The sequence below is a fragment of the Pongo pygmaeus genome, chromosome 4, assembly GCF_028885625.2.
Source record: "Pongo pygmaeus isolate AG05252 chromosome 4, NHGRI_mPonPyg2-v2.0_pri, whole genome shotgun sequence".
Lineage (NCBI taxonomy): Eukaryota > Metazoa > Chordata > Mammalia > Primates > Hominidae > Pongo > Pongo pygmaeus.
In genome coordinates, this window is record NC_072377.2 from 37,346,385 (window position 1) to 37,370,839 (window position 24,455).

Sequence of the window (24,455 nt, forward strand, 5' to 3'; positions counted from 1 at the left end):
CTCCAAGCCACTGATATACAACAAAATTTAGGATTTCTTGTTTCTCTCTTGCATCTGCCCGCTCAGCTCCCCTAATACCATGCATAATAAGCAAGACTGTCCTTTTTTGTTTTACCACACAAAAACTGGGAACTTTTTCTAAACACTTTTAGCTGCTATGAAACCTGTTGGGCAGACACCTTAACTGCCCAACCACAACTCCTTTTAAATGTTTCTTCTCAACATGGTTCTTAGGGCAGAACACAGATCCTTAGTTCCCTCAGTAAGAGAACAGGTGTTGGCCACCTGGGCTGAAAGCATCCCATCCCTTCTGATTGAGGCAATTTCCTTCCCTGAAATATTTCCCTTAAAAATATTAAGGAAATTTAAGGAAAAAATTTCCTTAAAAATAATATGGCTAACTCAGTAACCTCAAACTGTTTAAGTCTAAAGACTACTAAAAAAAACTGAAAGTCCTCCAGTGAAGTGCAGAATTTCATCTACTCCTTTGATTTTATAATTTCAGATGGCAAAATTATTTCATATATCAATAATACTTAAAGTAAATTTTCAAAGTATAGTCTCATTTTATACTCCTAATATTCTTATGAGTGGAGGGGGTAGCACTTATCATTCATATTATTAATAGCGCAATCAGTGAGGGTTGCTGGGACCAGAAATCAGCTCATCAGATGCCTGAAAGCTACTTTTCAAAGGAAGTGAATGCCTGTGATTAAAAGATCTCAATTGTACCTTTGATAGATATTTATCCTACTTTTTTCTTCAACCGACAAAGCTTCAGAGAACATATCTGCATCACTGTGAACCACAGAATCCCCCAGTTCTGTGAGTGTACTTCTGCTCAAACTAGTCCCCAGGGAATATCTGTCAAAACCTGGAGCCTCATCTGGTTTCTCTTCTTCAATTGGTTCCCATATATTCACTTCAAAAGAGCCTATATTTCTCTGCACACGTTTTAGAGCTTTCACCCTCACTTTCTGGATAGAATGCATGACAACAGACATCATTTCCTCAGTCTGGGGTCCTGGAAAGAAAAGAATAAAAAGTCTTTGTGTTCATAAAAATGTTTCAATTCGAGACATAGGAGACCCAACTCTGGTCCCTCCTGGGGACAAGAAACCTAACTGATGACTAAGGCTTATTTCCACATTCTTACTGGTCGTGTTTTCTTCAGTATTTACTGGAAAGCTATTTTAAAGTAGAACTGCAGAAGCTAAAGAAGGTCCATTAAAGAACACAATAAAAGAGACAGAACCTAGAGCTCATGAAGAAAAAGTATGCCCTGGAAAAAAAACTTTAAGTGATATAACTGTTTTAAAACTCAGAAGGATAATTATATTTAATAAAAAGAATAACTAATGTTTTTTCCATTCTCACATACAGAATAAGATAAAATGAGGATAATTCTAGCCAAAAAAATCAAGGACATTTTTCTTACTACAAGTAATAAGAAACAATAGCAAGGGAAGGTTTTCAAGGCTGCCTATAGAAACATTTTAAAACATTATTTAATACATAAACAGAATATTTTAGAGGATGTCAAAAAAAGTATTAAGAAAGATACAAATCACAAATACAATATATTAATAGAATAATACAAAATCACTGGACATACCTGGACTTAAATACTGAATTATACTTCTAAAAAGCAGGGTAATTTTAATTCTTTAAAAATTCCGCAACATTGTAAATGTACTTAATGTCAATGAATTGTATATTTTAAATGGCTAAAATGGTAAATTTTATATTATATGTATTTTACCACAATAAGAAATGTGTGTATTCTAATTTTGAAGAACAAAATTAGAAGCATAAATAGCCATAAAGGGAAATTACTTGTTTTCAACAAATACTTGCAATATACAAAGCACTATATGCTCATTTTATATTATCTTACTTAATCCTCTCTGAATACACATCATAAAGCAGGTAATACTATGCCCACTTTACAAATAAAGATGTGAGGCTCAGAGAGACTGAGCAACTTGCCTAAGATCGCACAGTTACTGACTGACAGAGCCATGAGCCGAAGTCAGCTGCCATCTGTTTCCAAAGCAAGAGATTAGTCTTTCTGCAATGGAGAAATGTTTCTACCTTCTCATACTCCTATCTCAAGGAAGAGGCAAAAATGCATAGACACACAAGCAACAGTAAATAAATATTTTCAAAACAAAAAGGGAACCTTCCACAATTTATCTATTAGCTATCTGAGAAACAACAAATAATACCTTTCACAACACAGTGTCTGAGTCTCTGGTGAAGAGAGTGATATTTGTCTCTTAAAGGAACCCTCACGTCCTCAGGATAGGGAAATGCTTTCACGAAAATTTCTGCTACCTTCAGAAAAAAAATTGTTTAAGTTTTATGAGAAACATCATTCTTTTTTTTTTCTTCCATTCCACAAATATTTTACTTTAACTCAAAATATAAATGCACATTTCTTACTAATCTTTTGAAGTCAGGTCAAAGCCTCTCTCTGAGCATCTATCTGTCTGCTAATAGGAGTTTAGTATCAACTTACTTTTTTATTTTAAAATATGTAATTGACAAAAACTGTGCATATTCAAGGTGTACAATGTGATGATTTAATATACGTATAATTCTGTGCTGATTTCCATAGTCAAATTAATTAGCACATCCATCAATACATACATTTACTATTGTAATATCCTCCCTTATCAAATTCCAGGTAAACAATACACTACGATTAACTATAGTCACTACAGCCGGGCGCGGTAGCTCACACCTGTAATCCCAGCACTTTGGGAGGCCGAGGCGGGCGGATCACGAGGTCAGGAGATTGAGACCATCCTGGCTAACATGGTGAAACCCCGTCTCTACTAAAAAAATACAAAAAATTAGCTGGGCGTGTTGGCGGGCGCCTGTGGTCCCAGCTGCTCGGGAGGCTGAGGCAGGAGAATGGCGTGAACCCAGGAGGCGGAGCTTGCAGTGAGCCGAGATCGCGCCACTGCACTCTAGCCTGGGTGACACAGCGAGACTCCGTCTCAAAAAAAAAAAAACAACAAACAAACAAACAAAAAAAACTATAGTCACTATATTGTACATTGGATTCCTAGAACTTATTCATCTTATAACTGAAAGGTACCGTTTGACCAAGATCTGCCCATTTCCACCACATCCCCAGCCTCTGACAACCACCATTCCACTCTCTGCTTCCGTGAGTTTAAAATTTTTATATTCCACACATAAGTGAGGTCCTACAATATTTACCTTTTTGAACCCACAAGATATTATGCTAAGTGAAATAAGCCAAAGAAAGGCAATATCATCCTTAATTAAAATTAAATAAAAATCTTTTAAAGTCCCTGATTCTGATGTAGTTTACTTTCACCTACAAGCACATTACCTTTCTGATTGGTGGCAGTTCTCCAATAAGGCTCAAAATTATATCCTGAATAAGTTCTTCCATATTAAAAAACCGAGAGAAAGGCAGCATTCTATAAGCCCATTCCACCGCACTAAGACAGTGCTCAATCATACAAGAATCAAACTCCACTTCAAGGTCCTAAAAGGATATTGAAAAACATTCATTTCCTTTTTAATTTAGATGGTAGACCAGAATGAGTTCAAAAGAAAGTTTTGCTACAAACAATAAAATCTTCTTTTAAACAATAATTTCCCAAGTAACGTGTGTTCATTTTTCTTATTTTTGCCCTGGTAAATACCTTTTCTCCTTTTACATTTTCTCTTGCTTTCTGATATTGCCTGCAACTATAGGATAACTTATCACGGACATGCAGCATCCAACACAGAGCACAAAGTTCTCTGAAGCAACCTAAAGCAGGAACACAAATATGAAAGAAAATCATATGAGTATGTACATTAATATTATAACAACTCCACCTCTGCTGATCATTTTTTTCAAAATAAAGGTCTTTATTTCATTAATTATAAAACGAACACAAGCTCATTGTAAATTTATATAAAAGTCCTTATATCAAAGTCATGGAGATTGACTTATAAGTCACTAACAGATATTCATTTATGTTTAAACATTTTTAATACTAAAAACAATTTCTAATAGTAAATAATTTTTTATTAAAAGCAATACAAGTACACAAAGATATATAAAATCATACTATGTATGCTGCTTTGCAACTAGCTTTTTTTTCACCTACTATATCTTAGATATCTTTTCAAGTGGTAATATACTAAGTCTTCTTGTTGCCAATATGGTGTTCCATTGTATGGAGCATCAGGACTTAACTATACACAATGCATGGGCTCACAATCCAGCTATCAAAACAAGTTTTCACTCTTCTGCTAATCTTAAATTTCTATTATAGTTAACATGTGACCAATTAAGTGAAAACCATCTCATGTTCTATGGTTAATAGAACCTTTTCAACGGGGTGGTGTAGGCTCTGTAGACAGAGCAGGACCTTGTCTCCTAGCTACTTGGACACCTGAGGTGGGAGGATCATTTGAGCCCAGGAGTTTGAGACCAGCCTCCATGTTGGCATGGATATGGTGAAAAGGAAACACTTTCACACTGCTGGTGAAAACGTAAACTAGTAAAACCACTATGGAAAACAGTGTGAAGATTCCTTAAAAAACTAAAAGTAGATCTACCATTTGATCCAAAAATCCCACTACTGGTTATCTACCCAGAGGAAAAGAAATCATTATATGAAAAAGACACTTGCACACGCTTCTTTCTAGCAGCACAATAGCAAGACCGTCTCTGGAAAAAGAAAAATATAGGAACTTTTCCTTTGGAGGAAGAAAGATAATACTCTAAAATTTAGTATTCATTCATTTATGCCTTAATTGTTTATTTTTATTTATTTTATTACGATTATTTTTTTGAAACGGAGTCTTGCTCTATCTTGCCCAGGCTGGAGTGCAGTGGTGTGATCTTGGCCTCCACCTCCCAGGTTCAAGTGATTCTCCTGTCTCAGCCTCCCAAGTACCTGGGACTACAAGCATGTGCCACCATACCCGGCTAATTTTGTATTTTTAGTAGAGACAGGGTTTCACCATGTTGGCCAGGCTGGTCTCAAACTTCTGACTTCAGGTAATCCACCTGCCTTGGATTACAGGCATAAGCTACCGCACCCAGCCTATGCCTTAATTTTTTAAATAAGCCTTATTTTTACAATAAATTGACTTTTATATTAGTAGTCAGTATTTTCATTTTCTTTAGGGAGCTATTTAATATGTTTTTTAAAATAAATATTACAACGTCAAAAAGAACAGTTTGACATTATGGAAAGTGGGCAGAAAGCAGGTCTTCTACACATTCTGTTCATCCCAATAGTGAGAGAGGATGGTGGGTACATGGCCCCAGGGGGACTATCAGGGTCTCCAATGAGCATTTTCACACTACAGCCCACCCCACACATCAGATTCTCATAGAGTCTGCCAGGGGAGCATGGCCCAATCTTTTGAGAAAGGCATCATTACTGACAGATGTGTTTCATTATTTCATATTTCACAGGCAAGCTGGGATAGAACTAAGGCCAAGAACTAGCAAGATACAGTGCAGCAACATACTAAACAGCGACTCATCTAAAAACATCCTTTATCTGTGTTTTTCAGACTGTGGATTACAACCTATTATTAGTTACTAGGCTATAAAATCAATTCAGTGCCTCTCAATCATCTTTTTAAAATAGAATACAACAGAATATATCAAGCGTGCACTGCGGCCGGGCGCAGTGGCTCATGCCTGTAATCCCAGCACTTTGGGAGAATGAGGTGGGTGTATCACCTGAGGTCAGGAGTTCGAGACCAGCCTGGTCAACCTGGTGAAACCCCATCTCTACTAAAAATACAAGAATTAGCTGGGCGTGGTGGTGTGCACCTGTAATCCCAGCTACTTGGGAGGCTGAGGCAGAAGAATCACTTGAACCAGGGAGGTGGAGATTGCAGTGAGCCGAGATCACGCCATTGCACTCCAGCCTGGGTGACAGACTGAGATTTTGTCTCAAAAAAAAAGAAAAAGAAAAAGAAAAGAAAAGAAGAGTGCATTGCACACAGTAAGAGTAAAGGTAGTTTATTAAATTTTCATTCCAACTTCATACGGGTGTGTGCACGTATTACCTTGCTATAAAATCTGCACTTATTTTAAATCATGGTCAAAAATGTTTGAATACCAAAAAGATGTAATCAACTGAAACCAGAATAGAATGGGTTCTACCAGACAAATGATCTAGTTTCCACAATAAATAAAGGGCATGAAAAAGAATGGGGGCAAGGAAACTTTTATAGATTAAGATAGACTTATAGGCCAGGCATGGTATAGCTCCTGCCTGTAATCCCAGCACTTTGGGAGGTCAAGGTAGGACTGCTTAAGCCCAGGAGTTTGAGACCAGCTTGGGCAAAAAAGTGAGGCCCTGTCTTTATGAAAAAATGAAAAAAAAAAATTAACCAGGCCTGGTGGTGCACACCTGTAGTCCCAGCTACTCAGGAGGCTGAGGTAGAAGGATCACTTGAACCTGGGAGGTCAAGGCTGCAGTGAGCTATTATCACACTATAAAAAGAGAAAGATTTATATATCAACCAAAATGCAATGTGTGGTGGACTTTGATTGGACAGAGATTTTTTTAAAAACTATAGAAAAGACATATTTGAGATTATCAAGTAAATTTAAACATGGGATAGATAATATAGTCAGATGCCACATAATGGCATTCAGGTCAATGACAGACCGCATATACTATGGTGTGCCCATAAGATTATAACGGAGCTGAAAAATTTCTGTCACCTAGAGACATCACGACATCATAGTCCACACATTACTCAGGTGTTTATGTGACAACTGTGTAAACACACCTACTGCACTGCCAGTCATATAAAATCTAGCCCATACAATTATATACAGTATATAATACTTGATAATAATAAACTGTTACTGGTTTATGTATTTACTATACTACGCTTTTTATCGTTATTTTAGAGTATACTCCTACTTATTAAAAAAAAAAAAACTGTAAAATAGCCTCAGGCAGGTCTTTCAGGAGTTATTCCAGAAGAAGGCATTGTTATAAGAGAAGACATCTCCAAGCATGGTATTGCCCCTGAAGACTTTCCAGCAGAACAACATGTGAAGGTGGAGGACAGAGATATTGATGATCCTGACCCTATGTAGGCCTAGACTAATGAATATGTTCTGTCTTAGTTTAAATTTTAAAAAAAGTTTAAACAGTAAAAAATAAACTTTAAAATTTTTCAATAGAAAAAAGCCTGGCCAAGCACAGTAGCTCACACCTGTAATCCTAGCACTTCGGCAGGCTGAGACGGGAGGATCGGTTGAGCCCAGGAGTTTAGACCAGCGTGAGCAACATAGTAAGACTATGTCTCTATTTTACAAATAAAAAAAATTAGGCCAGGCGCAGTTGCTCACACCTGTAAACCCAGCACTTTGGGAGGTAGAGGCAGGCGGATTGCTTGAGCTCAGGAGGGCAAGACCAGCCTGGGCAACGTGGTGAAACCCCATCTCTACTAAAGATACAAAAATTAGCCAGGTATGGTGGTACACGCCTGTTGTCCCAGCTACTCAGGAGGCTGAGGCAGGAAAAATGCCTGAATCCGGGAGGCAGAGGCTGCAGTGAGCCAAGATGGCACCACTGCACTCCAGCCTGCGCAACAGAGACCCCATTTCTACAAAAACTAAAAAATAAATTAGCTGGTACAGTGGCTCACGCCTGTAGTCCCAATACTCAAGGGGCTGAGGTTAGTGAATCCTTTGAGCCCAGGACTTTGAGGTTGCAGTGAGCTATGATTATGCCACTGTATGTCTCTTAAGCCAAGTATGATTACAAGAGTCAAAAAGGTTTTAATTTTTTTTAAGTTCATAAAGTAAAAACATTACAATAATCTATGGTTAATTTATTATGGAAGAAAAATAGTTTTAATAAATTTAGTATAGCCTAAGTGTACAGTGTTTATAAAGTCTACAGCAGTGTATAGTAATGTCCTAGGCCTTCAAATTAACTCACCACCCACTCACTGACTCCCCTGGGGCAAAAACTTCCAGTCCTGTAAGCTCCATTCATGGTAAGTGCCCCATACTTACCATTTTTTTAAAATCTTTTATACTGTATTTTTACTGTACCTTTTCAATGTTTGGATATGTTTATATATACAAATATTTACCATTGTGTTAAAACTGCCTACAGTATTCAGTGTAGTCCCATTCTGTATTCAGTACTGCAGTATTCAATATGGCAACACTTCTTTTTAGAGACAGGGCCTCACTATGTTGCCTAGGCTGGAGTGCAGTGGCTATTTACAGGTGCAATCATTGCATACAATAGCCTTGAACTCCTAGGCTCAAGCAATCCTCTTGTACAGGTTTGTAGCCTAGAAGCAAAAGGCCGTATCACACAGCCTCAGTGTGTACTAGGCTATTTTTGTCTAAGTATACCCTATGATCACACAACAAAATTGTCTAATGACACATTTCTTAGGACGTATCCCCATCATTAAGCAGGCCTGACTATATACGATATTAAAGATTTATTGTAAATTTTGTCAGTCATGATAATAGAATTATGGTTTTAAAAAATACCTCATCTGGCCGGGCATGGTGGCTCACACCTGTAATCCCAGCACTTTGGGAGGACAAGGCGGGCAGATCACGAGGTCAGGAGATTGAGACCATCCTGGCTAACATGGTGAAACCCCATCTCTACTAAAAATACAAAATATTAGCTGGGCGTGGTGGCAGGCACCTGTGGTCCCAGCTACTCAGGAGGCTAAGGCAGGAGAATGGTGGGAACCTGGGAGGCGGAGCTTGCAGTGAGCCGAGAGCATGCCACTGCACTCCAGCCTGGGCAACAGAGCTAGACTCCGTTAAAAAAAAAAAAAAAACAAATACCTCATCTGAGCTGGGCACAGTGGCTCACGCCTGTAATCCCAGCACTTTGGGAGGCCGAGGCAGGTGGATCACGAGGTCAGGAACTCAAGACCAGCCTGACCAACACGGTGAAACCCCGTCCTACTAAAAAATACAAAAATTAGCTGGGTGTGGTGGCCGGCGCCTGTAATCCCAGCTACTCAGGAGGATGAGGCAGGAGAATTGCTTGAACCCGGAGGCAGAGGTTGTAGTGAGCTGAGATTGTGCATGCCACTGCACTCCAGCCTGGGCGACAGAGCAAGACTCCAACTCAAAAACAACAACAACAACAACAACAAAACTTCATCTGTTCACTACATATACTGAAGTACTTATTGTACTTATGATGTACTCGGATTTGCTTTCATGTGTTGACAATTGTTGCAAGTGGGTGAGAGGTACTCGAGTGCTTATACATCTCTACTTTGGTTTAAATTTTCCATAATAAAAAAACTTCAAAAGAGTGTGAAATCCTGGGCCAGGCATGGTAGCTCACACCTGTAATCCCAGCACTTTCGGAGGCTAAGGCAGGTGAATTACCTGAGGTCAGGAGTTCAAGACCGGCCTAGCCAACATGGCAAAACCCCGTATCTACTAAAAATACAAAAATTAGCTGGGCGCAGCAGCGGGTGCCTATAGTCACAGCTACTGGGAAAGCTGTGGCAGGAGAATCACTTGAACCCAGGAGACGGAGGTTACAGTGAGCCGAGATTATGCCACTGCACTCTAGCCTGAGTGACAGAATAAGACTCCATCTCAAAAATAAATAAATAAATAAAATAAAGAGTTAAAATCTACTATTTTAGGTAACAAACTAGGGAAAGGAACCTTGTTTGTTTTGTTTTGTTTGTTTGTTTGTTTTAAAGAAACAGGGTCTCGCTCTGCCGCCCGGGCTGGAGATCAGTAGCAAGATCATAGCTCACTGCAGCCTAGAAATCCTGGGCGCAAGGAATCCTCCTGCCTCAGCCTCCCCAAAGTACTGAGATTACAGGCATAAGCCACCGCACCTGGCCAGAAAGGAACTTTTTTTTTTCTGTTTTTTTTGAGATGGAGTCTCGTCCTGTCACCCAGGCTGGAGTGCAATGGCGCAATCTTGGCTCACTGCAACCTCCGTCTCCCAGGTTCAAGTGATTCTCCTGCCTCAGCCTCCCGAGTAGCTGGGATTACAGGTGCACACCACTATGCCTGGCTAATTTTTTGCATATTTTAGTAGAGACGGGGTTTTACCATGCTGGCCAGGCTGGTCTCGAACTCCTGACCTTGTGATCCGCCCAACTCGTCCTCCCAAAGTGCTGGGATTACAGGCATGAGCCACCACGCCCAGCCAGAAAGGAAACTTTTTTAATCTAGCCAAATCACTTCTCAACAATCAAGAGACCAAATCAAACAAAAGAATAATTAAATAGTAGAACTCAGGATCAAAATGAAAATATTAAAAATATATGTTCAAATCTTTATTTAAGTCACTTCAAAGGACTATGTCCCTATTTATGAACAAATATCTTTTAACTGGGATTGTTGTGAATTTAACTCACTTCTTACAGACCTAGATTTTTAAGAAATAAATGAGATCGTACATACTTTTTCAGATGACACCTGCCTGGCCCTTTTGTTATGGTGAATGAAGAGTCTATGAAACTAAGCTCATGACAGGTGAGAGAAGCAATCAAGAAGCATTTCAATGCCATTTCAGTTGGAAAAACAGACAATCTGAGCCCCAGGACATGTAAGATTACACTAAGGGTGAGTGAGTTAAGAATAAATTTTTTTTTTTTTTTTTTAGGGACAGTCTCTCACTATGTTGCCCAGGCTGGAGTGCGGTGGCTATTCACAGGTACAATCATTGCACACAAGACCCTCAAACTCCTAGACTCAAGCAACCTCCCACCTCAGCCTCCCAAGTACCTGAGATTACACCACTGTGCCCAGCTCTAAAATAAACATTTTAATCAAAGTATAAAGATAAGATCGGGGCTGGCCAGGCACGGTGGCTCACACCTGTAATCCCAGCACTTTGGGAGACCGAGGCAGGCAGATCATGAGGTCAGGAGATCGAGACCATCCTGGCTAACATGGTGAAACCCCGTCTCTACTAAAAAATACAAAAAAAAAATTAGCCGGGCACGGTGGCGGGTACCCGTAGTCCTAGCTACTTGGGAGGCTGAGGCAGGAGAATAGCTGGAACCCGGGAGGCGGAGCTTGCAGTGAGCCGAGATCGCACCACTGCACTCCAGCCTGGGAGACAGAGCAAGACTCCATCTCAAAAAAAAAAAAAAAAAAAAAAGATCAGATCAGGGCTTAATATAAATAGAACTGATAAGGATTAAGGAAGGATTAAAGAGAAAAGAGTGAAATGATATCTAAAGTTTTACTTCTTTTTAAACTTGTTATGCAAATAACTGGACACAGACCATGAATTAAGAAATTAATTTAGGTCAGGCGCAATGGCTCATGCCTCCAATCCCAACACTTTGGGAGGCCAAGGCAGGTAGACTGCTTGAGCTGAGGCGTTCAAGATCAGCCTGAGCAACATGGCAAAACCCTGCCTCTACAAAAAATACAAAAATTAGCTGGGTGTGGTGTTGTGCACCTGTCGTCCCAGCTACTCAGGAGGCTGAGGTGGGAAGATAGGTTCAGCCCAGGAGGTGTGTTGCAGTGAGTTGAGATCAGGCCACTGCACTCCAGACTGGGCAACAGAGCCAGACTCTGTCTCAAAAAAAAAAAAAAATTCAGTTAAATAATGAAGCATGACATAAGGTAATAGGTATCACAATTTGTTTATATAATAAATTTCTGACTTACTATCATATATATCACATATGTATATACATAGCTGTTAAAGTACAATATTTACTTGTAAACACAAAGTAAAATATCAGAGCATACTGTACTTTGAAGAGTCAATACTTTCCCAAATCAAATGAAAAATATACCATTATTCATACTCAAAGCAAGCAGTTCATTTTGGACAAACCTATTGCTCTAATGGAAACTTCATCAAGCTTGTGGTCTCCAGCTGCTCCAGGTCTAAAAAATGAGATACCTCCTTTACAGTAATTAAGTAATGACTGAGGAAAAGGACTCAGTGAAGGAAGGGATCCTTTCATTCGAATCTAAAAGTAAAGAATAACCGAATATGTTAATTATCAGCAGTATAAATCACATTTAAAAGAAACTATAAAAGAATCAGGCAGGTAAGATAAGCCACACAGAATGGAAAACACAGCACATGAAATCAGCTATATTTTCAGAAACTTACAAATTTAATTCAGGAAAGTCACTAGCTTGTTATCTCAAAAAAAAAAAAAAAAAAAGGTTTTAAGTAAATCATTTGCACTCTCTTGTCACAATTTTGCCTGTATAAGAAGAATTTAATGCTATTTTTCCCTGGCTTTCCTCACTGGCATAGCAAAGAAAATAAAGAAATCTAAGAATCTTAATCTTATCCCAAATAAAGCTGTATATAATAACTAAAACAAATACAAAAAAATTATGCCTACATACATAAATTTTAAAAAACTAATCTATAAATGGCAGAATTAGAAAGACACCATTTGGCAACCCCTAATAATGACTCTAGGCAAGGATCATTAGTAAATGCTAACAGAGTAAAAAGCTGAGGGGTTGACGGGGATACTTGCTAGAGGGTGTGACACGATCCAAACTCAATCTCTTCATCCCTAAAATTAAAATAAGCAAACACATGTGCCACGTGCAAGAGAGAAGTGCACAATACTTATGAAAGATTCATTTCTAAAAAAATTTGAGGCCAAGCGAGGTGGATCACACCTGTAATCCCAGCACTTTAGGGAGGCCGAGGTGGGCAGATCACTTGAGGTCAAGTTTGAGCCCAGCCTAGCCAACATGGTGAAACCCCATCTCTACTAAAAACACAAAAATTAGTTGGGCGAGGTGGCAGGTGCCTGTAGTCCCAGGTACTCAGGAGGCTGAGGCAGGAGAATCGCTTAAACCCGGGAGCCGGAGGTTGCGGTGAGCCGAGACCATGCCACTGCACCCAGCCTGGGCGACAGAGTGAGATGCTGTCTCAAAAAAGAAAAAAGGAAAAAAAAAAGAAAATTTGAACTTCAATCTATTTAAACCTCTCTACCTCAATGAGCACAGATTAATGACCAGGTTACAGGGGTAAAAAAAAGAAAGAGAAACAAGCTAAACGACACTAAATGAAGAAACGATCAGACAAATCTAGAATATAGTGCAGGAAAAATTACCTAGTTTTTTTTAACAAATCAAGAATAAAAAGAGGGGGAGCTTCTACAGATAACAGGCTGATTTAAATATATTTGGAGATGATAAAATTTATTTCCATGTTTTAGGAAAGGGCTCTAAGAGACATAAACCTGGGAAGGAAGCATTAACAGCAGGCTTGCAATTGATTTTCTCCTTCTGCTAGTCACTTCCAGAAAGACACAATCTAATCAAATCTCCTGGGAAGCATGCTAACGACAGACTTCTTGTCAAATACATTAATGGCATTTACTACCAGGATGGTACTAAGAGGCAGAGAGAGAGCCAGCAAGGAAACGGGGGACCTCAGTTCTACAGCCACATGCAACTGAATTCTGCCAACAATCTGAATGCGCCTGGAAACGGATGTTCCCCTAGTGCCTCTAGAAAGGAATGTAGCCCCACTGCCACCTTGATTGGCCTTGTGAGACTCTAAGCAGAGACCTAGCTGAACCACCCTGTGGTGGTTCTGATGCACAGAACCTGTGGGATATTAAATGGGTGCTATTTTATGCTGCTAAATTTGTGTTAATTTGTTAGGGTAGTAATAGAAAACTAATATGGTTCAGAATCTTTGTTTCAGCACCATTTTTTTAATTGAGCTATAACTCACATACCATCAAAGTCATCTTTTAAAAGTGTACAATTAGTGGTTTTTAGTATATTCACAAAGTTAGGCAACCATCATCACTGTCTAATTCCAGGTCATTTTCATCACCCCAAAAAGAAAAACAAAAGTAGTCACCGTCCACTTCCTCTTCTCCCTAACCCCTGGCAACCAACCACTATCTTCTTTCAGTTTCCATTGTGATGCCAAAATATAAAATGAGTACAGTTTTAATTTATATTTTTATAGAAACTACATCCAAATTTCACAAACTTTCTTTTTCTCTAAAAAAGGCTGATTTTCAAAAATACTTTTAGATAACTTCTCAAAGTCTCTCCAAAGGTTCCTACTAAAAACAATTATATTGTTTTAAATTTAATTTTAATTAGGCTGAATTAAAAATATTTGGAGATGATGAAATTTATTTCCACATTTCCAAGAGACACAGCAGGCATATAAAGGATTTTCAGCTAGATAAAGAGACCTACCAGGTGTCCTATCTGGCTAGATACCTGATAAGAATGAAGTGACAGCTTAGCTGAAGTCAATATAGAAGGGGATGAACACCTGGGAATCAAACTGAATTGCACATCTCAGAAAATAGCAAGGGGGAGACCCTGACTAGTGGAGGCTACTGGATGGAAACAGATGAGAATGAACTATAACTTTCCATTCTCTCAACCCACAGAAGCCCCCACAGAACACAGACAACACCCCAAGGAGAACTGGGAGAAAGCCCTGGACTGAGTTTCAATCTTTAATGATGGGAGTTGGAAAAAAATAACTGTAATTCCCTGGAATTAATGGACTAGATTACACTATCTTTTGCCAGACAGCGTGGAACTAACCTAGAGACCCAGTTCAGAGTCCTCACCTTTCAACAGGAAGAATCTGGTCTGTTTATGAATAAACCTGAAATTTATGGATTTATAGGGCAGGACTCCTTGGGAAAATATAACAATTATAAAAACAATAATATAAATATTAGTATATTTCAGCTAACACAGCACGTAAATGACTAAGATATTTCCATACCTTCTGCATGACTTTTCTTGCCCACCTCAACTGCAAGATATACCACTGTGCTACAGGAAAAGAACACTGAGCTGCCCGGAAAAGCAGGAGAACACGCTGAAGGATTCCAGATACCTTCTGGCGATTATTTTTTTCAGTTTTTAAAAGAAGATCATCACCATCTTCCTGAGGAAAATAAAACAATCCATTTTAGTGGCTAGTATTGAGAAAATTTAGAATGTTAAAATGAAAATAAAGATAGGCTAATGAGGCTGGACACAGTGGCTCACGCCTATGATCCCAGCACTTTGGAAGGCTGAAGCAGGAGGACTGCTTGAGCTCAGGAGTTGGAAGCTGAAGTAAGCCATGATTGCATCACTGCACTCAAGCCTGGGCCACACAGTGACATCCTGTCTCAGAAAAAAAAAAAAAAAAAAATGGCTAATGATGCTCACTGCTTCTCAAACTAGAATGTTCCTGGAGATTTATAAAGGCAATTCGGAGGCACGGGCTCTGAGATTTCAACTATGGCTATTTCTAGAATTGAGAAACGTTTATCTCCCCTCAACGTAAAGGGATAAGCTGACCCTTGTTCCCAGTCTTACCCTAGAACAGTTAAAGACCGCCACTCCAGACTCCATTGGTGGGATGTTACAGAGAGGTCCATCTAAGCAGAATCCCTTTTCTCTTCCTCTGCTGGGAAGAATCCTATTTATATTTCAATGTCACTTCCTCTGTGAAGCCCATCCCTCTGTGCTACAACAGCACTTTGTTCACACTTCTATAGCAGCTTTCACCAATTTATTCCATATCAATTTATACCTGTATCCCACTGTACTCAGAACTCCCAAGAGGAAGGAAGGGCCTTGTCATTTGTCTTTGTATGGCCACAGTGTACACACTCAAGTCTGATACATAGTAGGACCCAATAAATGTTTGTTCAATAAATGCTATTCAAACCAGTAGCTAAAGACTATTTTCCCAGATAATGAGATAATGTGAGCACTGTAAACATCTGCTTCCCCAACATCCTTCTTCCCTGCCCACTTCTTAACAGTACTCAGTTTTTGAGTATCTGCCCATCTCCTACATGGCTCATATGATTGAGGGAAAGCTCATCCCACCTCAAAGAAGGATCTATTCTTGGGCCAAGCAGTACCTTGCGTTAAGCCTAGCCACAGTGACTGTTTAAAGGACAGGCATGTGACCCAAGTCAGTCTCACTAAGAGTGAATCTCAATCCTCTTGCTTGGAATGCTGGGACAGAAATAATTTTGCCACTTTTCTTTGTCTCAATCACTGTGCCCACGGACATGGACAAGGCATCCTTAGAAGCTGTTGGCGGCCATCCTGCTCCCACAAGAGGAGCTAGTCTTCAGGTGAAGATGACACCTCAGAAAACAAACTAGAGCGAAAGACAGAGCCCAAGTCTTTGGTTACATAACTAAATCAGAAACCTGCCCTACAACTAGGCTTCTTCATCACGTGAGCCAATAAATGCCTTTATTGTTTAAACCATTTTGACCAAGTGTTCTATTACTTGCAACACAAGGGGTTCTAACTGATACACACTGACATTTAGAAGAAATCTTACCAAGGAGAATTGCTTTAATAAAAAAGAATAAAATGAAGCACTACTAAAGGCAGTAACCACTCAAACTACTCGAACTATTATCTGCATAGGCTATCCAAAAAACTTTAAATGTCATTTCAAATTTCTAAACCAATTACTAAAGACTCAGATGCAAGAGGAAAGATGAATTATTGAGAAATGCCATGGACTTTTTATTCCTTCCATTTGTAAAATCAACAAGTAAAATATTTTAGACTATTGAAATATAACCAAATAGAACAAATGAGAAATAAAAAACTAGAGGTAGAAGTCGCCAATATTGAAACAGGAGGTAGTAAAAAAATAATACCCAGAAACACTTCAAAGTGTTAATCAAATACTTAAAAATCTAAATGTAAGTAATGTATAATAACATTTTAAATCTTAAAACCAGCTAACTATAATGTTATGATTTTTTAATAAGAGCAGATAAAAAGTTTCTGAAAGGAATATACTATTTATAATATAGAACTATCAATTGAATAGTGCAGGAAAAAAAAAACCTTATAAACCAAAGTCAAATAAAAGTAAGTCTTCCTTTTCTTTTTTGAGAGAGTTTTGCTCTGTCACCCAGGCTGGAGTGCAGTGGTGCGATCTCGGCTCACTGCAACCTCTACATCCTGGGCTCAAGCCATCCACCCACCTCAGCCTACTGAGTAGCTGAGACTACAGGCACATGCCACGATGCCCAGCTAATTTTTGTATATTTTATAGAGACAGGGTTTTGCCATGTTGCCCAGGCTGGTCTCAAACTCCTTGACTCAGGCAATCTTCCCGCCTTGGCCTCCCAAGTTCTGGGATTACAGGTGTGAGCTACTACACCAAGCCAAGTCTTTCAAAAAAAGGCAAAGACAAAGAGATAAATAAGAGACTGAAATAATGTATGGCTTCTAATTCTGACACTCATTATTTCATTTGTTACCCTAAACAAATGCCTAATTTTTAAAAGTCTGGATATTAAGATTAATTGTGCTATATTGTTACAATAATTTTAACATTTATTGAATAATTACTATATGTCCCAGGTCCTGAGCTAGAAGATTTTACAGGATATCTCAATCCTCACAAAAATGCCATGAGAGGTACTATTATCATCTGCATTTTACCGATAAGGAAACTTAAACAGCAGTTTAGTACATTCCCTAAGATTATACAATTAGTGAACAGCAAAGCTGGGATCTAAAAGTTTGCCTTTAGAGCTTGAATTTTTAACCTGATGATTATTACCAAGTTAATTATTTTAAAAACTCGACAAAATCAACTTTAAATTAATTTAAAAGTTAATGCTATAAGCTTACTTCACTAAGAATAGCTGGCTGGGGACAGTACAATGGAGGAGCTGGAAGATACAAGCCGAATGGCACTAAGCCCCACAGTCTTTTACTGAAGTCCTTGGCAGAGTCTATCAGAAGTTGAAATGTCTCCGAAAGAATATCTGCATCGGCCATCACTGATGCTTTCAGTACTTCTTGTACTGAACCAAATAGCAGATTTGCATCTTCCTCTTCAATGGGATCTATCAAATACAAAAATTTGGTAAAATAGTTAAAGCTTGTATTAAACTTCTTATCCATTTTGTAGGAAAAAATTTCAAATCTAAAAACATTCATTGTCAAGAATGAACATATTGGTTGACATACAAACATCCAAACTTACAGACAGAAATTACAAACTATCTTGTTACTTTAAGATTATAGATAAGAACATGAGACATTTTTATACAAGATATTGTAGAAACAACTATACAATAAAAATATTCTTAGAATGTAGTTCTGAGTCAAAAACAATTGAAAAAAATATTAATGGGAAAAGAATGTCAAGAAAGACACCAAAATAATATACAAGATTATGTGAGAGTAACTTTTCCTTTTTTTTTTTTTTTTTGAGATGGAGTCTCACTCTGTCACCCAGGCTGGAGTGTGAAGTGCAGTGGCAGGATCTCGGCTCACTGCAACCTCCGCCTCCCAGGTTCTACCAATTCTCCCACCTAAGTCTCCCGAGTAGCTGGGATTACAGGCACACACTATCCAGGCTAATTTTTGTATTTTTAGTAGAGATGAGGTTTCACCATGTTGGCCAGGCTGGTCTTGAACTCCTGATCTCAGGTGATCCACCTAGCCTCCTGAAGTCCTGGGATTACAGACATGAGCCACCGTGCCTGGCCATTTTTCCTTTTCTTAATAGTACATGATAATACTTTGTAATAATAAGTTAATAAAAATGACTTATGAAGGAAACAGGAAAACACAAAATAGTCATATGTATAGTATGGCTTCAACTATGCAAACATCTATATATATGTGCACATGTCCCAAAAGGCAAAATGCAAGGAGATGTGGTGGTAGAACTGGAAACTCAGGGATTTTTCTACTATGAAATATTTTAAGCATACTGTAAAATATAGAATATATGAAAGTACAGAATATAATATGTCAAACACTCATGTAATGACTTCTCATCCTTGTCTGATATTAACATTTTTGCTATATTCAACTTAGGTAGCCACTATCCAGCATTTGGTGTGGATATACTGGAATTCCAATTAAATATATGTTGTCTTTCTGTTGTGTGTTCTACGAAGCTTAACTTCTCTTTCATATTTTTCAAATCTATGTCCCTATCTATTTTGTATATATTTATATTTCTTTATATATTTTATATATAAATCTATCTATCTATCTATATATATATGTATATATAAAATAGCTCAGATGAATAGCTCAGATTCATCTTTTCCAGTTCACAAATTTGCTCCTAAATTGGTCTAGTAACTTTAACCATCTGTGAAGTTTTTGTTTTTAAATCAGGTTGAGACATAATTTACATACTATATCCACTCTTTTTAAAGTATACAGTTCAATAAAATTAAACAAATCTATACTGGCTTGTAATAACATTTCTATCACTCCAAAAGTTATCTTATGCTTCTTTGTAGTCAATTCCCTGTTTATTCTCAGGCAACCCCCGATCTGTTTTCTGCTCCTATAGTTTTGTTTTTTATAGAATGCCACAGAAATGGAATCATACAGTATGTAGTCTTCATTCCTGACTTCTCTCAGGACTTCTTACCATGATGGTTCTGTGATTCATCTATGTTGTCACATGTTATCAGCAATTTGTTCCTCTTCACTATTTGTTATTCCATTTTAAAGATATATTTGAATTTGCTTATCCATTCACCAGTTGACGGACATTTGAGGTGTTTCCAAATTTCGGCTATTATGAAAAAGTTGCTATAAACATTCATGTATGGATATTTGTTTTGTTTCATTTTTTGAGACAAGGATCTCACTCTGTCACCCAGGCTGGAGTGCAGTGGCACAATCATGGCTCACTGCAGACTTGACCTCCTAGGCTCAAGGGATTCTCCCACCTTAGTTAGCTTCCCAAGTAGCTGGGACTACAGGTGTATACCATCATGCCTGGATAATTTTTGTATTTTCTGTAGAGACAGGGTTTTGTCATATTGCCCAAGCTGGTCTCGAACTCCTGGGCTCAAGTGATCTGCTGGCCTTAGCCTCCCAAGGCATTGAGATTACAGGCGTGAGCCACTGTGCCTGGCTTCATGTACACATTTTTGTGTACATGAATATTTGAATGGGCCTGTTTCTATTTCTCTTTAATGGAATGGAATTCATTCAAGAGCAGCTAAAGAGAAAGAAATGGAACCCTTTGAGTTTTTATTTGCTTGTTGTTTCTGACCTCTGGCAATTCCCCTTACTTTATTTAAAGCTTGGCCTTTAAGTGGATATTTTTTGTATTTTATCTAGAAACACATTTTATCTATGTATTTATCGTGGAAGAGTTTTCAGATCATTCAAAACAACATATTGCCAAAACTCAAAGTCCAGACTGGGGATATTTTAGTCCCTTCTTTAAAATCCAACTTTCACACAGTAACATCTTTTCATGAATTAAAGCAAAAGAACTGCACAGAAAATTATCAAAGAAAAGTTTATAGTCAGATTTCCAAGTATTATAGGTTCTCTCAAAACAGAAACGTTATAAGTTTTAGGAATCTAGAGTTAGAAGTCTCACTCTTTACTGGAGCAAAGCACCAACAAAAACAGAAGGGCCTCACAGTTGTCCCGGTTTTACATTAAATATATGACATTAAATGACTGATTACATTACTTTTTATCTAAATTTCTCCAACTGTAAAACAGATAAATTTTATAGGATTCCTGTGTGAATCCATGTAATACATGTAACATTCTATCAATTGTTTAATACCATTTTGAACTTTTCAAATAAAAAAAATCTATAATTTATGCACTAGGTGAGAGTTGAAATAAATCACTCCTAAGTACCCTTCCAGGCTTGAGATTCTACAGCTCCAAAAGAAAATGATACAAATGAAGTGAAATATAATTAGTTCAAAGGTATGTATGAAGGCTACTCTCAACATAGTCTCTGGGGTGGCCTTGCTCTGCAGGAGGAGTCAGAGAGCTGTAACACTGCGGCATCAAGAAAGCTACTTTAATATTTTTTTAAAAAAAGGTATGTATGGAAAACCAGAAAATCATTCAGTTATCAACCCTTGTATTGTAAGCTGGCATCAATTCTGGGTGTTCCCATGGTTAAGTATAAATATCATACTTTCATTTTTCAGCCGGGCGCAGTGGCTCACGCCTGTAATCCCAACACTTTGGGAGGCCAAGGCGGGCAGATCACCTGAGGTCAGTAATTTGAGACCAGCCTGGCCAACAAGGTGAAACCCTGTCTCTACAAAAACTACAAAAATTAGCCGGACGTGGTGGCCCATGCCTGTAATCCCAGCTATTCGGGAAGCTGAAGCAGGAGGATTGCTTGAACCCAGCAGGCAGAGTTTGCAGTGAGCTAAGATCACGCCACTGCACTCCAGCCTGGGTGGCAGAGTAACACTCCATCTCAAAAAATAATAAAATAAAATAAAAATAAATATCATACTTTCATTTTTGATAAGTTTATTTCAAAGTGTTAATACATTTGTAGACATGTATAAACTTTTTAAGGTATTATAAGGTTTATATTAATCTGACACGAGTCAGACCATACATACATAACACACCTGTAAACTGTTTATATTTTGAGCCCATTTCATTTTTTGCTTCCAAAGAGGCTGGTTGACCTAAAAAACACTGCAGTTTTTCCTGAAAAATCTGTGCTGGAGTCATACACAGTGGTAGATTCAGACTCTTTTTCTTGGACCTGAAATGACATCAAATTAAGGGAAACGAATCCAAATTTTGAAAAAAAGGAAAGGTTTCACATATCAAGGACTAAACATGAAAGTTTAAGAAACAATGGAATTTACTTTTTTATCTATCGTATATGTAAAAAAGACATATTCAAGGAAATACTGTATTAAGACCCTCCACGATTATGATCCTAATATACTCCCCCCATTCTTATTTCTAATTGCTACCCTAAACACAGGCTTTACTAACACATAAGTGTGCTAAATAAATGGTTTTTGTTTGTTTTGAGACAGGGTCTCACTCTCTTGCCCAGGCTGACGTGTAATGACATGATCACGGCTCACTGCAGCCTTGACCTCCCGCGCTCAAGTGATCTTCCCACCTCAGCCTCCCAAGTAGTTGGGACCACAGTCACAGTCATCGCCCCTGGCTATTAATAAATGTTTTAACACAAATAAGTAAGCCACTGAGCTGTTCAATACAGTAACCACTAACTATATGTGGCTATTTTAATTTAAATTAACTAAAATTAAATTGAAAATTTAATTCCTTGGTCTCACTGGCTGCATTTCAATAGTTACTTGTGGTGAGTAGCTACCATACTGGACAACACATTTCTATCACTAAAGAACGTTCCATTGAACAATGCTGAACTAAGGATTCCACATAAAATGTAAATACCAGCAATAAGAGAAATATAAAATACATAGTTCAATCATACTATATCTTAAAATTGCCTAAAAATCCATACCTCATGAAATTGCTATCATGTTTACAGAACAGCTGGAAAGCCACACCAATTGAAACAGACGTCTTCCAGTCTCCAAGTTTATATGCCAACCACACAGCCTCTGGAACCAGGCCACCAATAAATAGTAATTCAAGTGCATATTCAACTGTCCACACATTAGAGAGATTCTGATCTCTAACAACACTGGCCACCTTAGAGTGTTGCAGAGGAATAAGTCGAAAGGACTGCTCTGTAAGTAAATTTTTAAAAATGGATTATTACAATCACATCCAAACTCATGCTTCTTTACATGGGTATATTTATCTCTTCAATCAGTATTATCTACAAAACACCACCAGGAAGATACATACAAAATGGGCTAAAGTAATACTCAACATGCCTTAGAACACTTTTAACACTGAAGAATGTGCCTCATTCGTGGGTCATGAAACAAATGCCAGCATTATTTTAAAAACGAAACAAAAGAGAAAAAAAAAAACAGAAAACAGAATAGAAAGTATTAGACACAAAATAAAGGTAAATACTGTTCAATGAAACTTTTGTGTCAGGTAATATGTAAACACATACAAAAAACATTTATATCTACTATCTTACTGGTTCACAAAGCACAATTTATTACCGTGACATGGGTCACAATGTGCAATTTATTACTGTGGGATGCTCAGAAATACATGCTTATTTCTCATACTAGATTCTGAAATGTAGAAGGCAGAGACTACATTTTATCTGACTTTGTGTTACCCACAGTGTTATGCAAAAAAAGACTAAGTTGAGGTAACAATGAAGCATATTAAGTGTCAATATTAGTGTTGATTACGAAGTAGAAAAGTGTGATGTTCAGTAATTCTGACTAAATAGTAAGATTGCCATCCGGCCTGTGACTTAATACAAAAGGATAATATCGTTCCCCCTGGCCTTCTGTCCCTTTCCCTAATTGAAGTAACTTGATAAAGCAACTTAAAAATAGGATAAAAGAAATGTTATTAAAAAATACATGTTGATGGGATTTTTACTCATTCTCTCAAAATAAAAGTTATAAACAGCATTCATGAGCTTCTCTGTTCCTCGAAATGGTGAGTTTCTCACATGACCTATACAGGCTATGCCTACTGTAAGAACTAACATTTTAGCTCTCTGACAAACACATCTGGAAAAACAAAAAAGTTTTCAACCACTTGGATGTCTGATTTTGCATAAGCAAAGGAGCCAGGAGACTGGCTAAATTTTTCCTATTTTTATTCACTACGAGCAAGGTAATATACTATTAAAATAACTTGAATAATTAAATTTTCTGAAAATTTTACTACTTTCACACAGTAAAAAGGTTCACGACTTTTTAAAATATCACACCAAATAAGCAAATCAAATCCCTAGAAAAATTCTGATTAGAAAAATTAACATGAAATGTATATGCATCCTGAAACATTCACAGAACATAGGAGTTTGAACACATAGTTCAAAATCCATGGTTCTATGACTGATTATATTTGCTGACCACTTGTTGCCATCTTTATTAAATTTCTAATAATATTTTAATTTGTACTACTCTAACTTAGGTGTGCCTTGTATATACATATGTATCTGTTCATGTCTACTCTTGCTTAAAGCCCTCCAACAGCTTCCCGTGATACTTAAAATTCAGATTTCTTAACATGGCTTACATCATCTGGCCCCTTTACTGAATGCAACTCATATCACTCTCCACTTCCTTCTCTAGTTTTTTTTGTTTGCTTTGGTTTTTTTGTTTTTGTTTTTGTTTTGTTTTGTTTTGTTTTGTTTGAGACAGTCTTGCTCTGTCACCCAAGCTGGAGTGTAATCGCGTGATCTCACTGCAACCTCTGCCATCTGGGCTCAAGCAATCCTCCTGCCTCAGCCTCCCAAGTGACTGGGAATCTCAGGTACATGTCACCATGGCGGGCTAATTTTTGTATTTTTTGTAGAGACAGGGTTTCACAATGTTGCCCAGGCTGATCTTAAACTCCTGGACTCAAGCAATAGGCCTGGCTTCCCAAAGTGCTGGGATTACAGGCATAGGCCAACATGCCCAGCCCTCTTCCTCTAGTTTACAGCCACACAGATCTTTCCTTTTCTCAGACACATCAAGCTTGTTCTTGCCCTGGGGCTTTTACACAAACTCAGGTTAGACTGCCCTGTGCCTTGATGTATCCAACTCTTTTTTGTTAT

The 24,455-nt window shown here is 38.0% G+C and overlaps 1 protein-coding gene across 17 annotated transcripts in view; it reads right to left on the reverse strand.

Annotated features, from left to right (window-relative positions):
- The window catches only part of CPLANE1 (ciliogenesis and planar polarity effector complex subunit 1), a 150,025-nt gene that overhangs the window by 85,982 nt on the left and 39,588 nt on the right, over positions 1-24,455 (reverse strand). For all 17 annotated transcript variants that reach the window (XM_054487076.2, XM_054487081.2, XM_054487077.2 and 14 more), the window contains 9 exons: positions 22,272-22,500; positions 21,391-21,530; positions 17,639-17,856; positions 14,751-14,915; positions 11,838-11,976; positions 3,687-3,796; positions 3,368-3,526; positions 2,229-2,337; positions 733-1,024 (listed from right to left, as the gene is read on the reverse strand). In XM_054487076.2, coding sequence (XP_054343051.1) covers positions 733-1,024; positions 2,229-2,337; positions 3,368-3,526; positions 3,687-3,796; positions 11,838-11,976; positions 14,751-14,915; positions 17,639-17,856; positions 21,391-21,530; positions 22,272-22,500 — 1,561 coding nt within the window. The remainder of the gene's footprint in view (positions 1-732; positions 1,025-2,228; positions 2,338-3,367; positions 3,527-3,686; positions 3,797-11,837; positions 11,977-14,750; positions 14,916-17,638; positions 17,857-21,390; positions 21,531-22,271; positions 22,501-24,455) is intronic.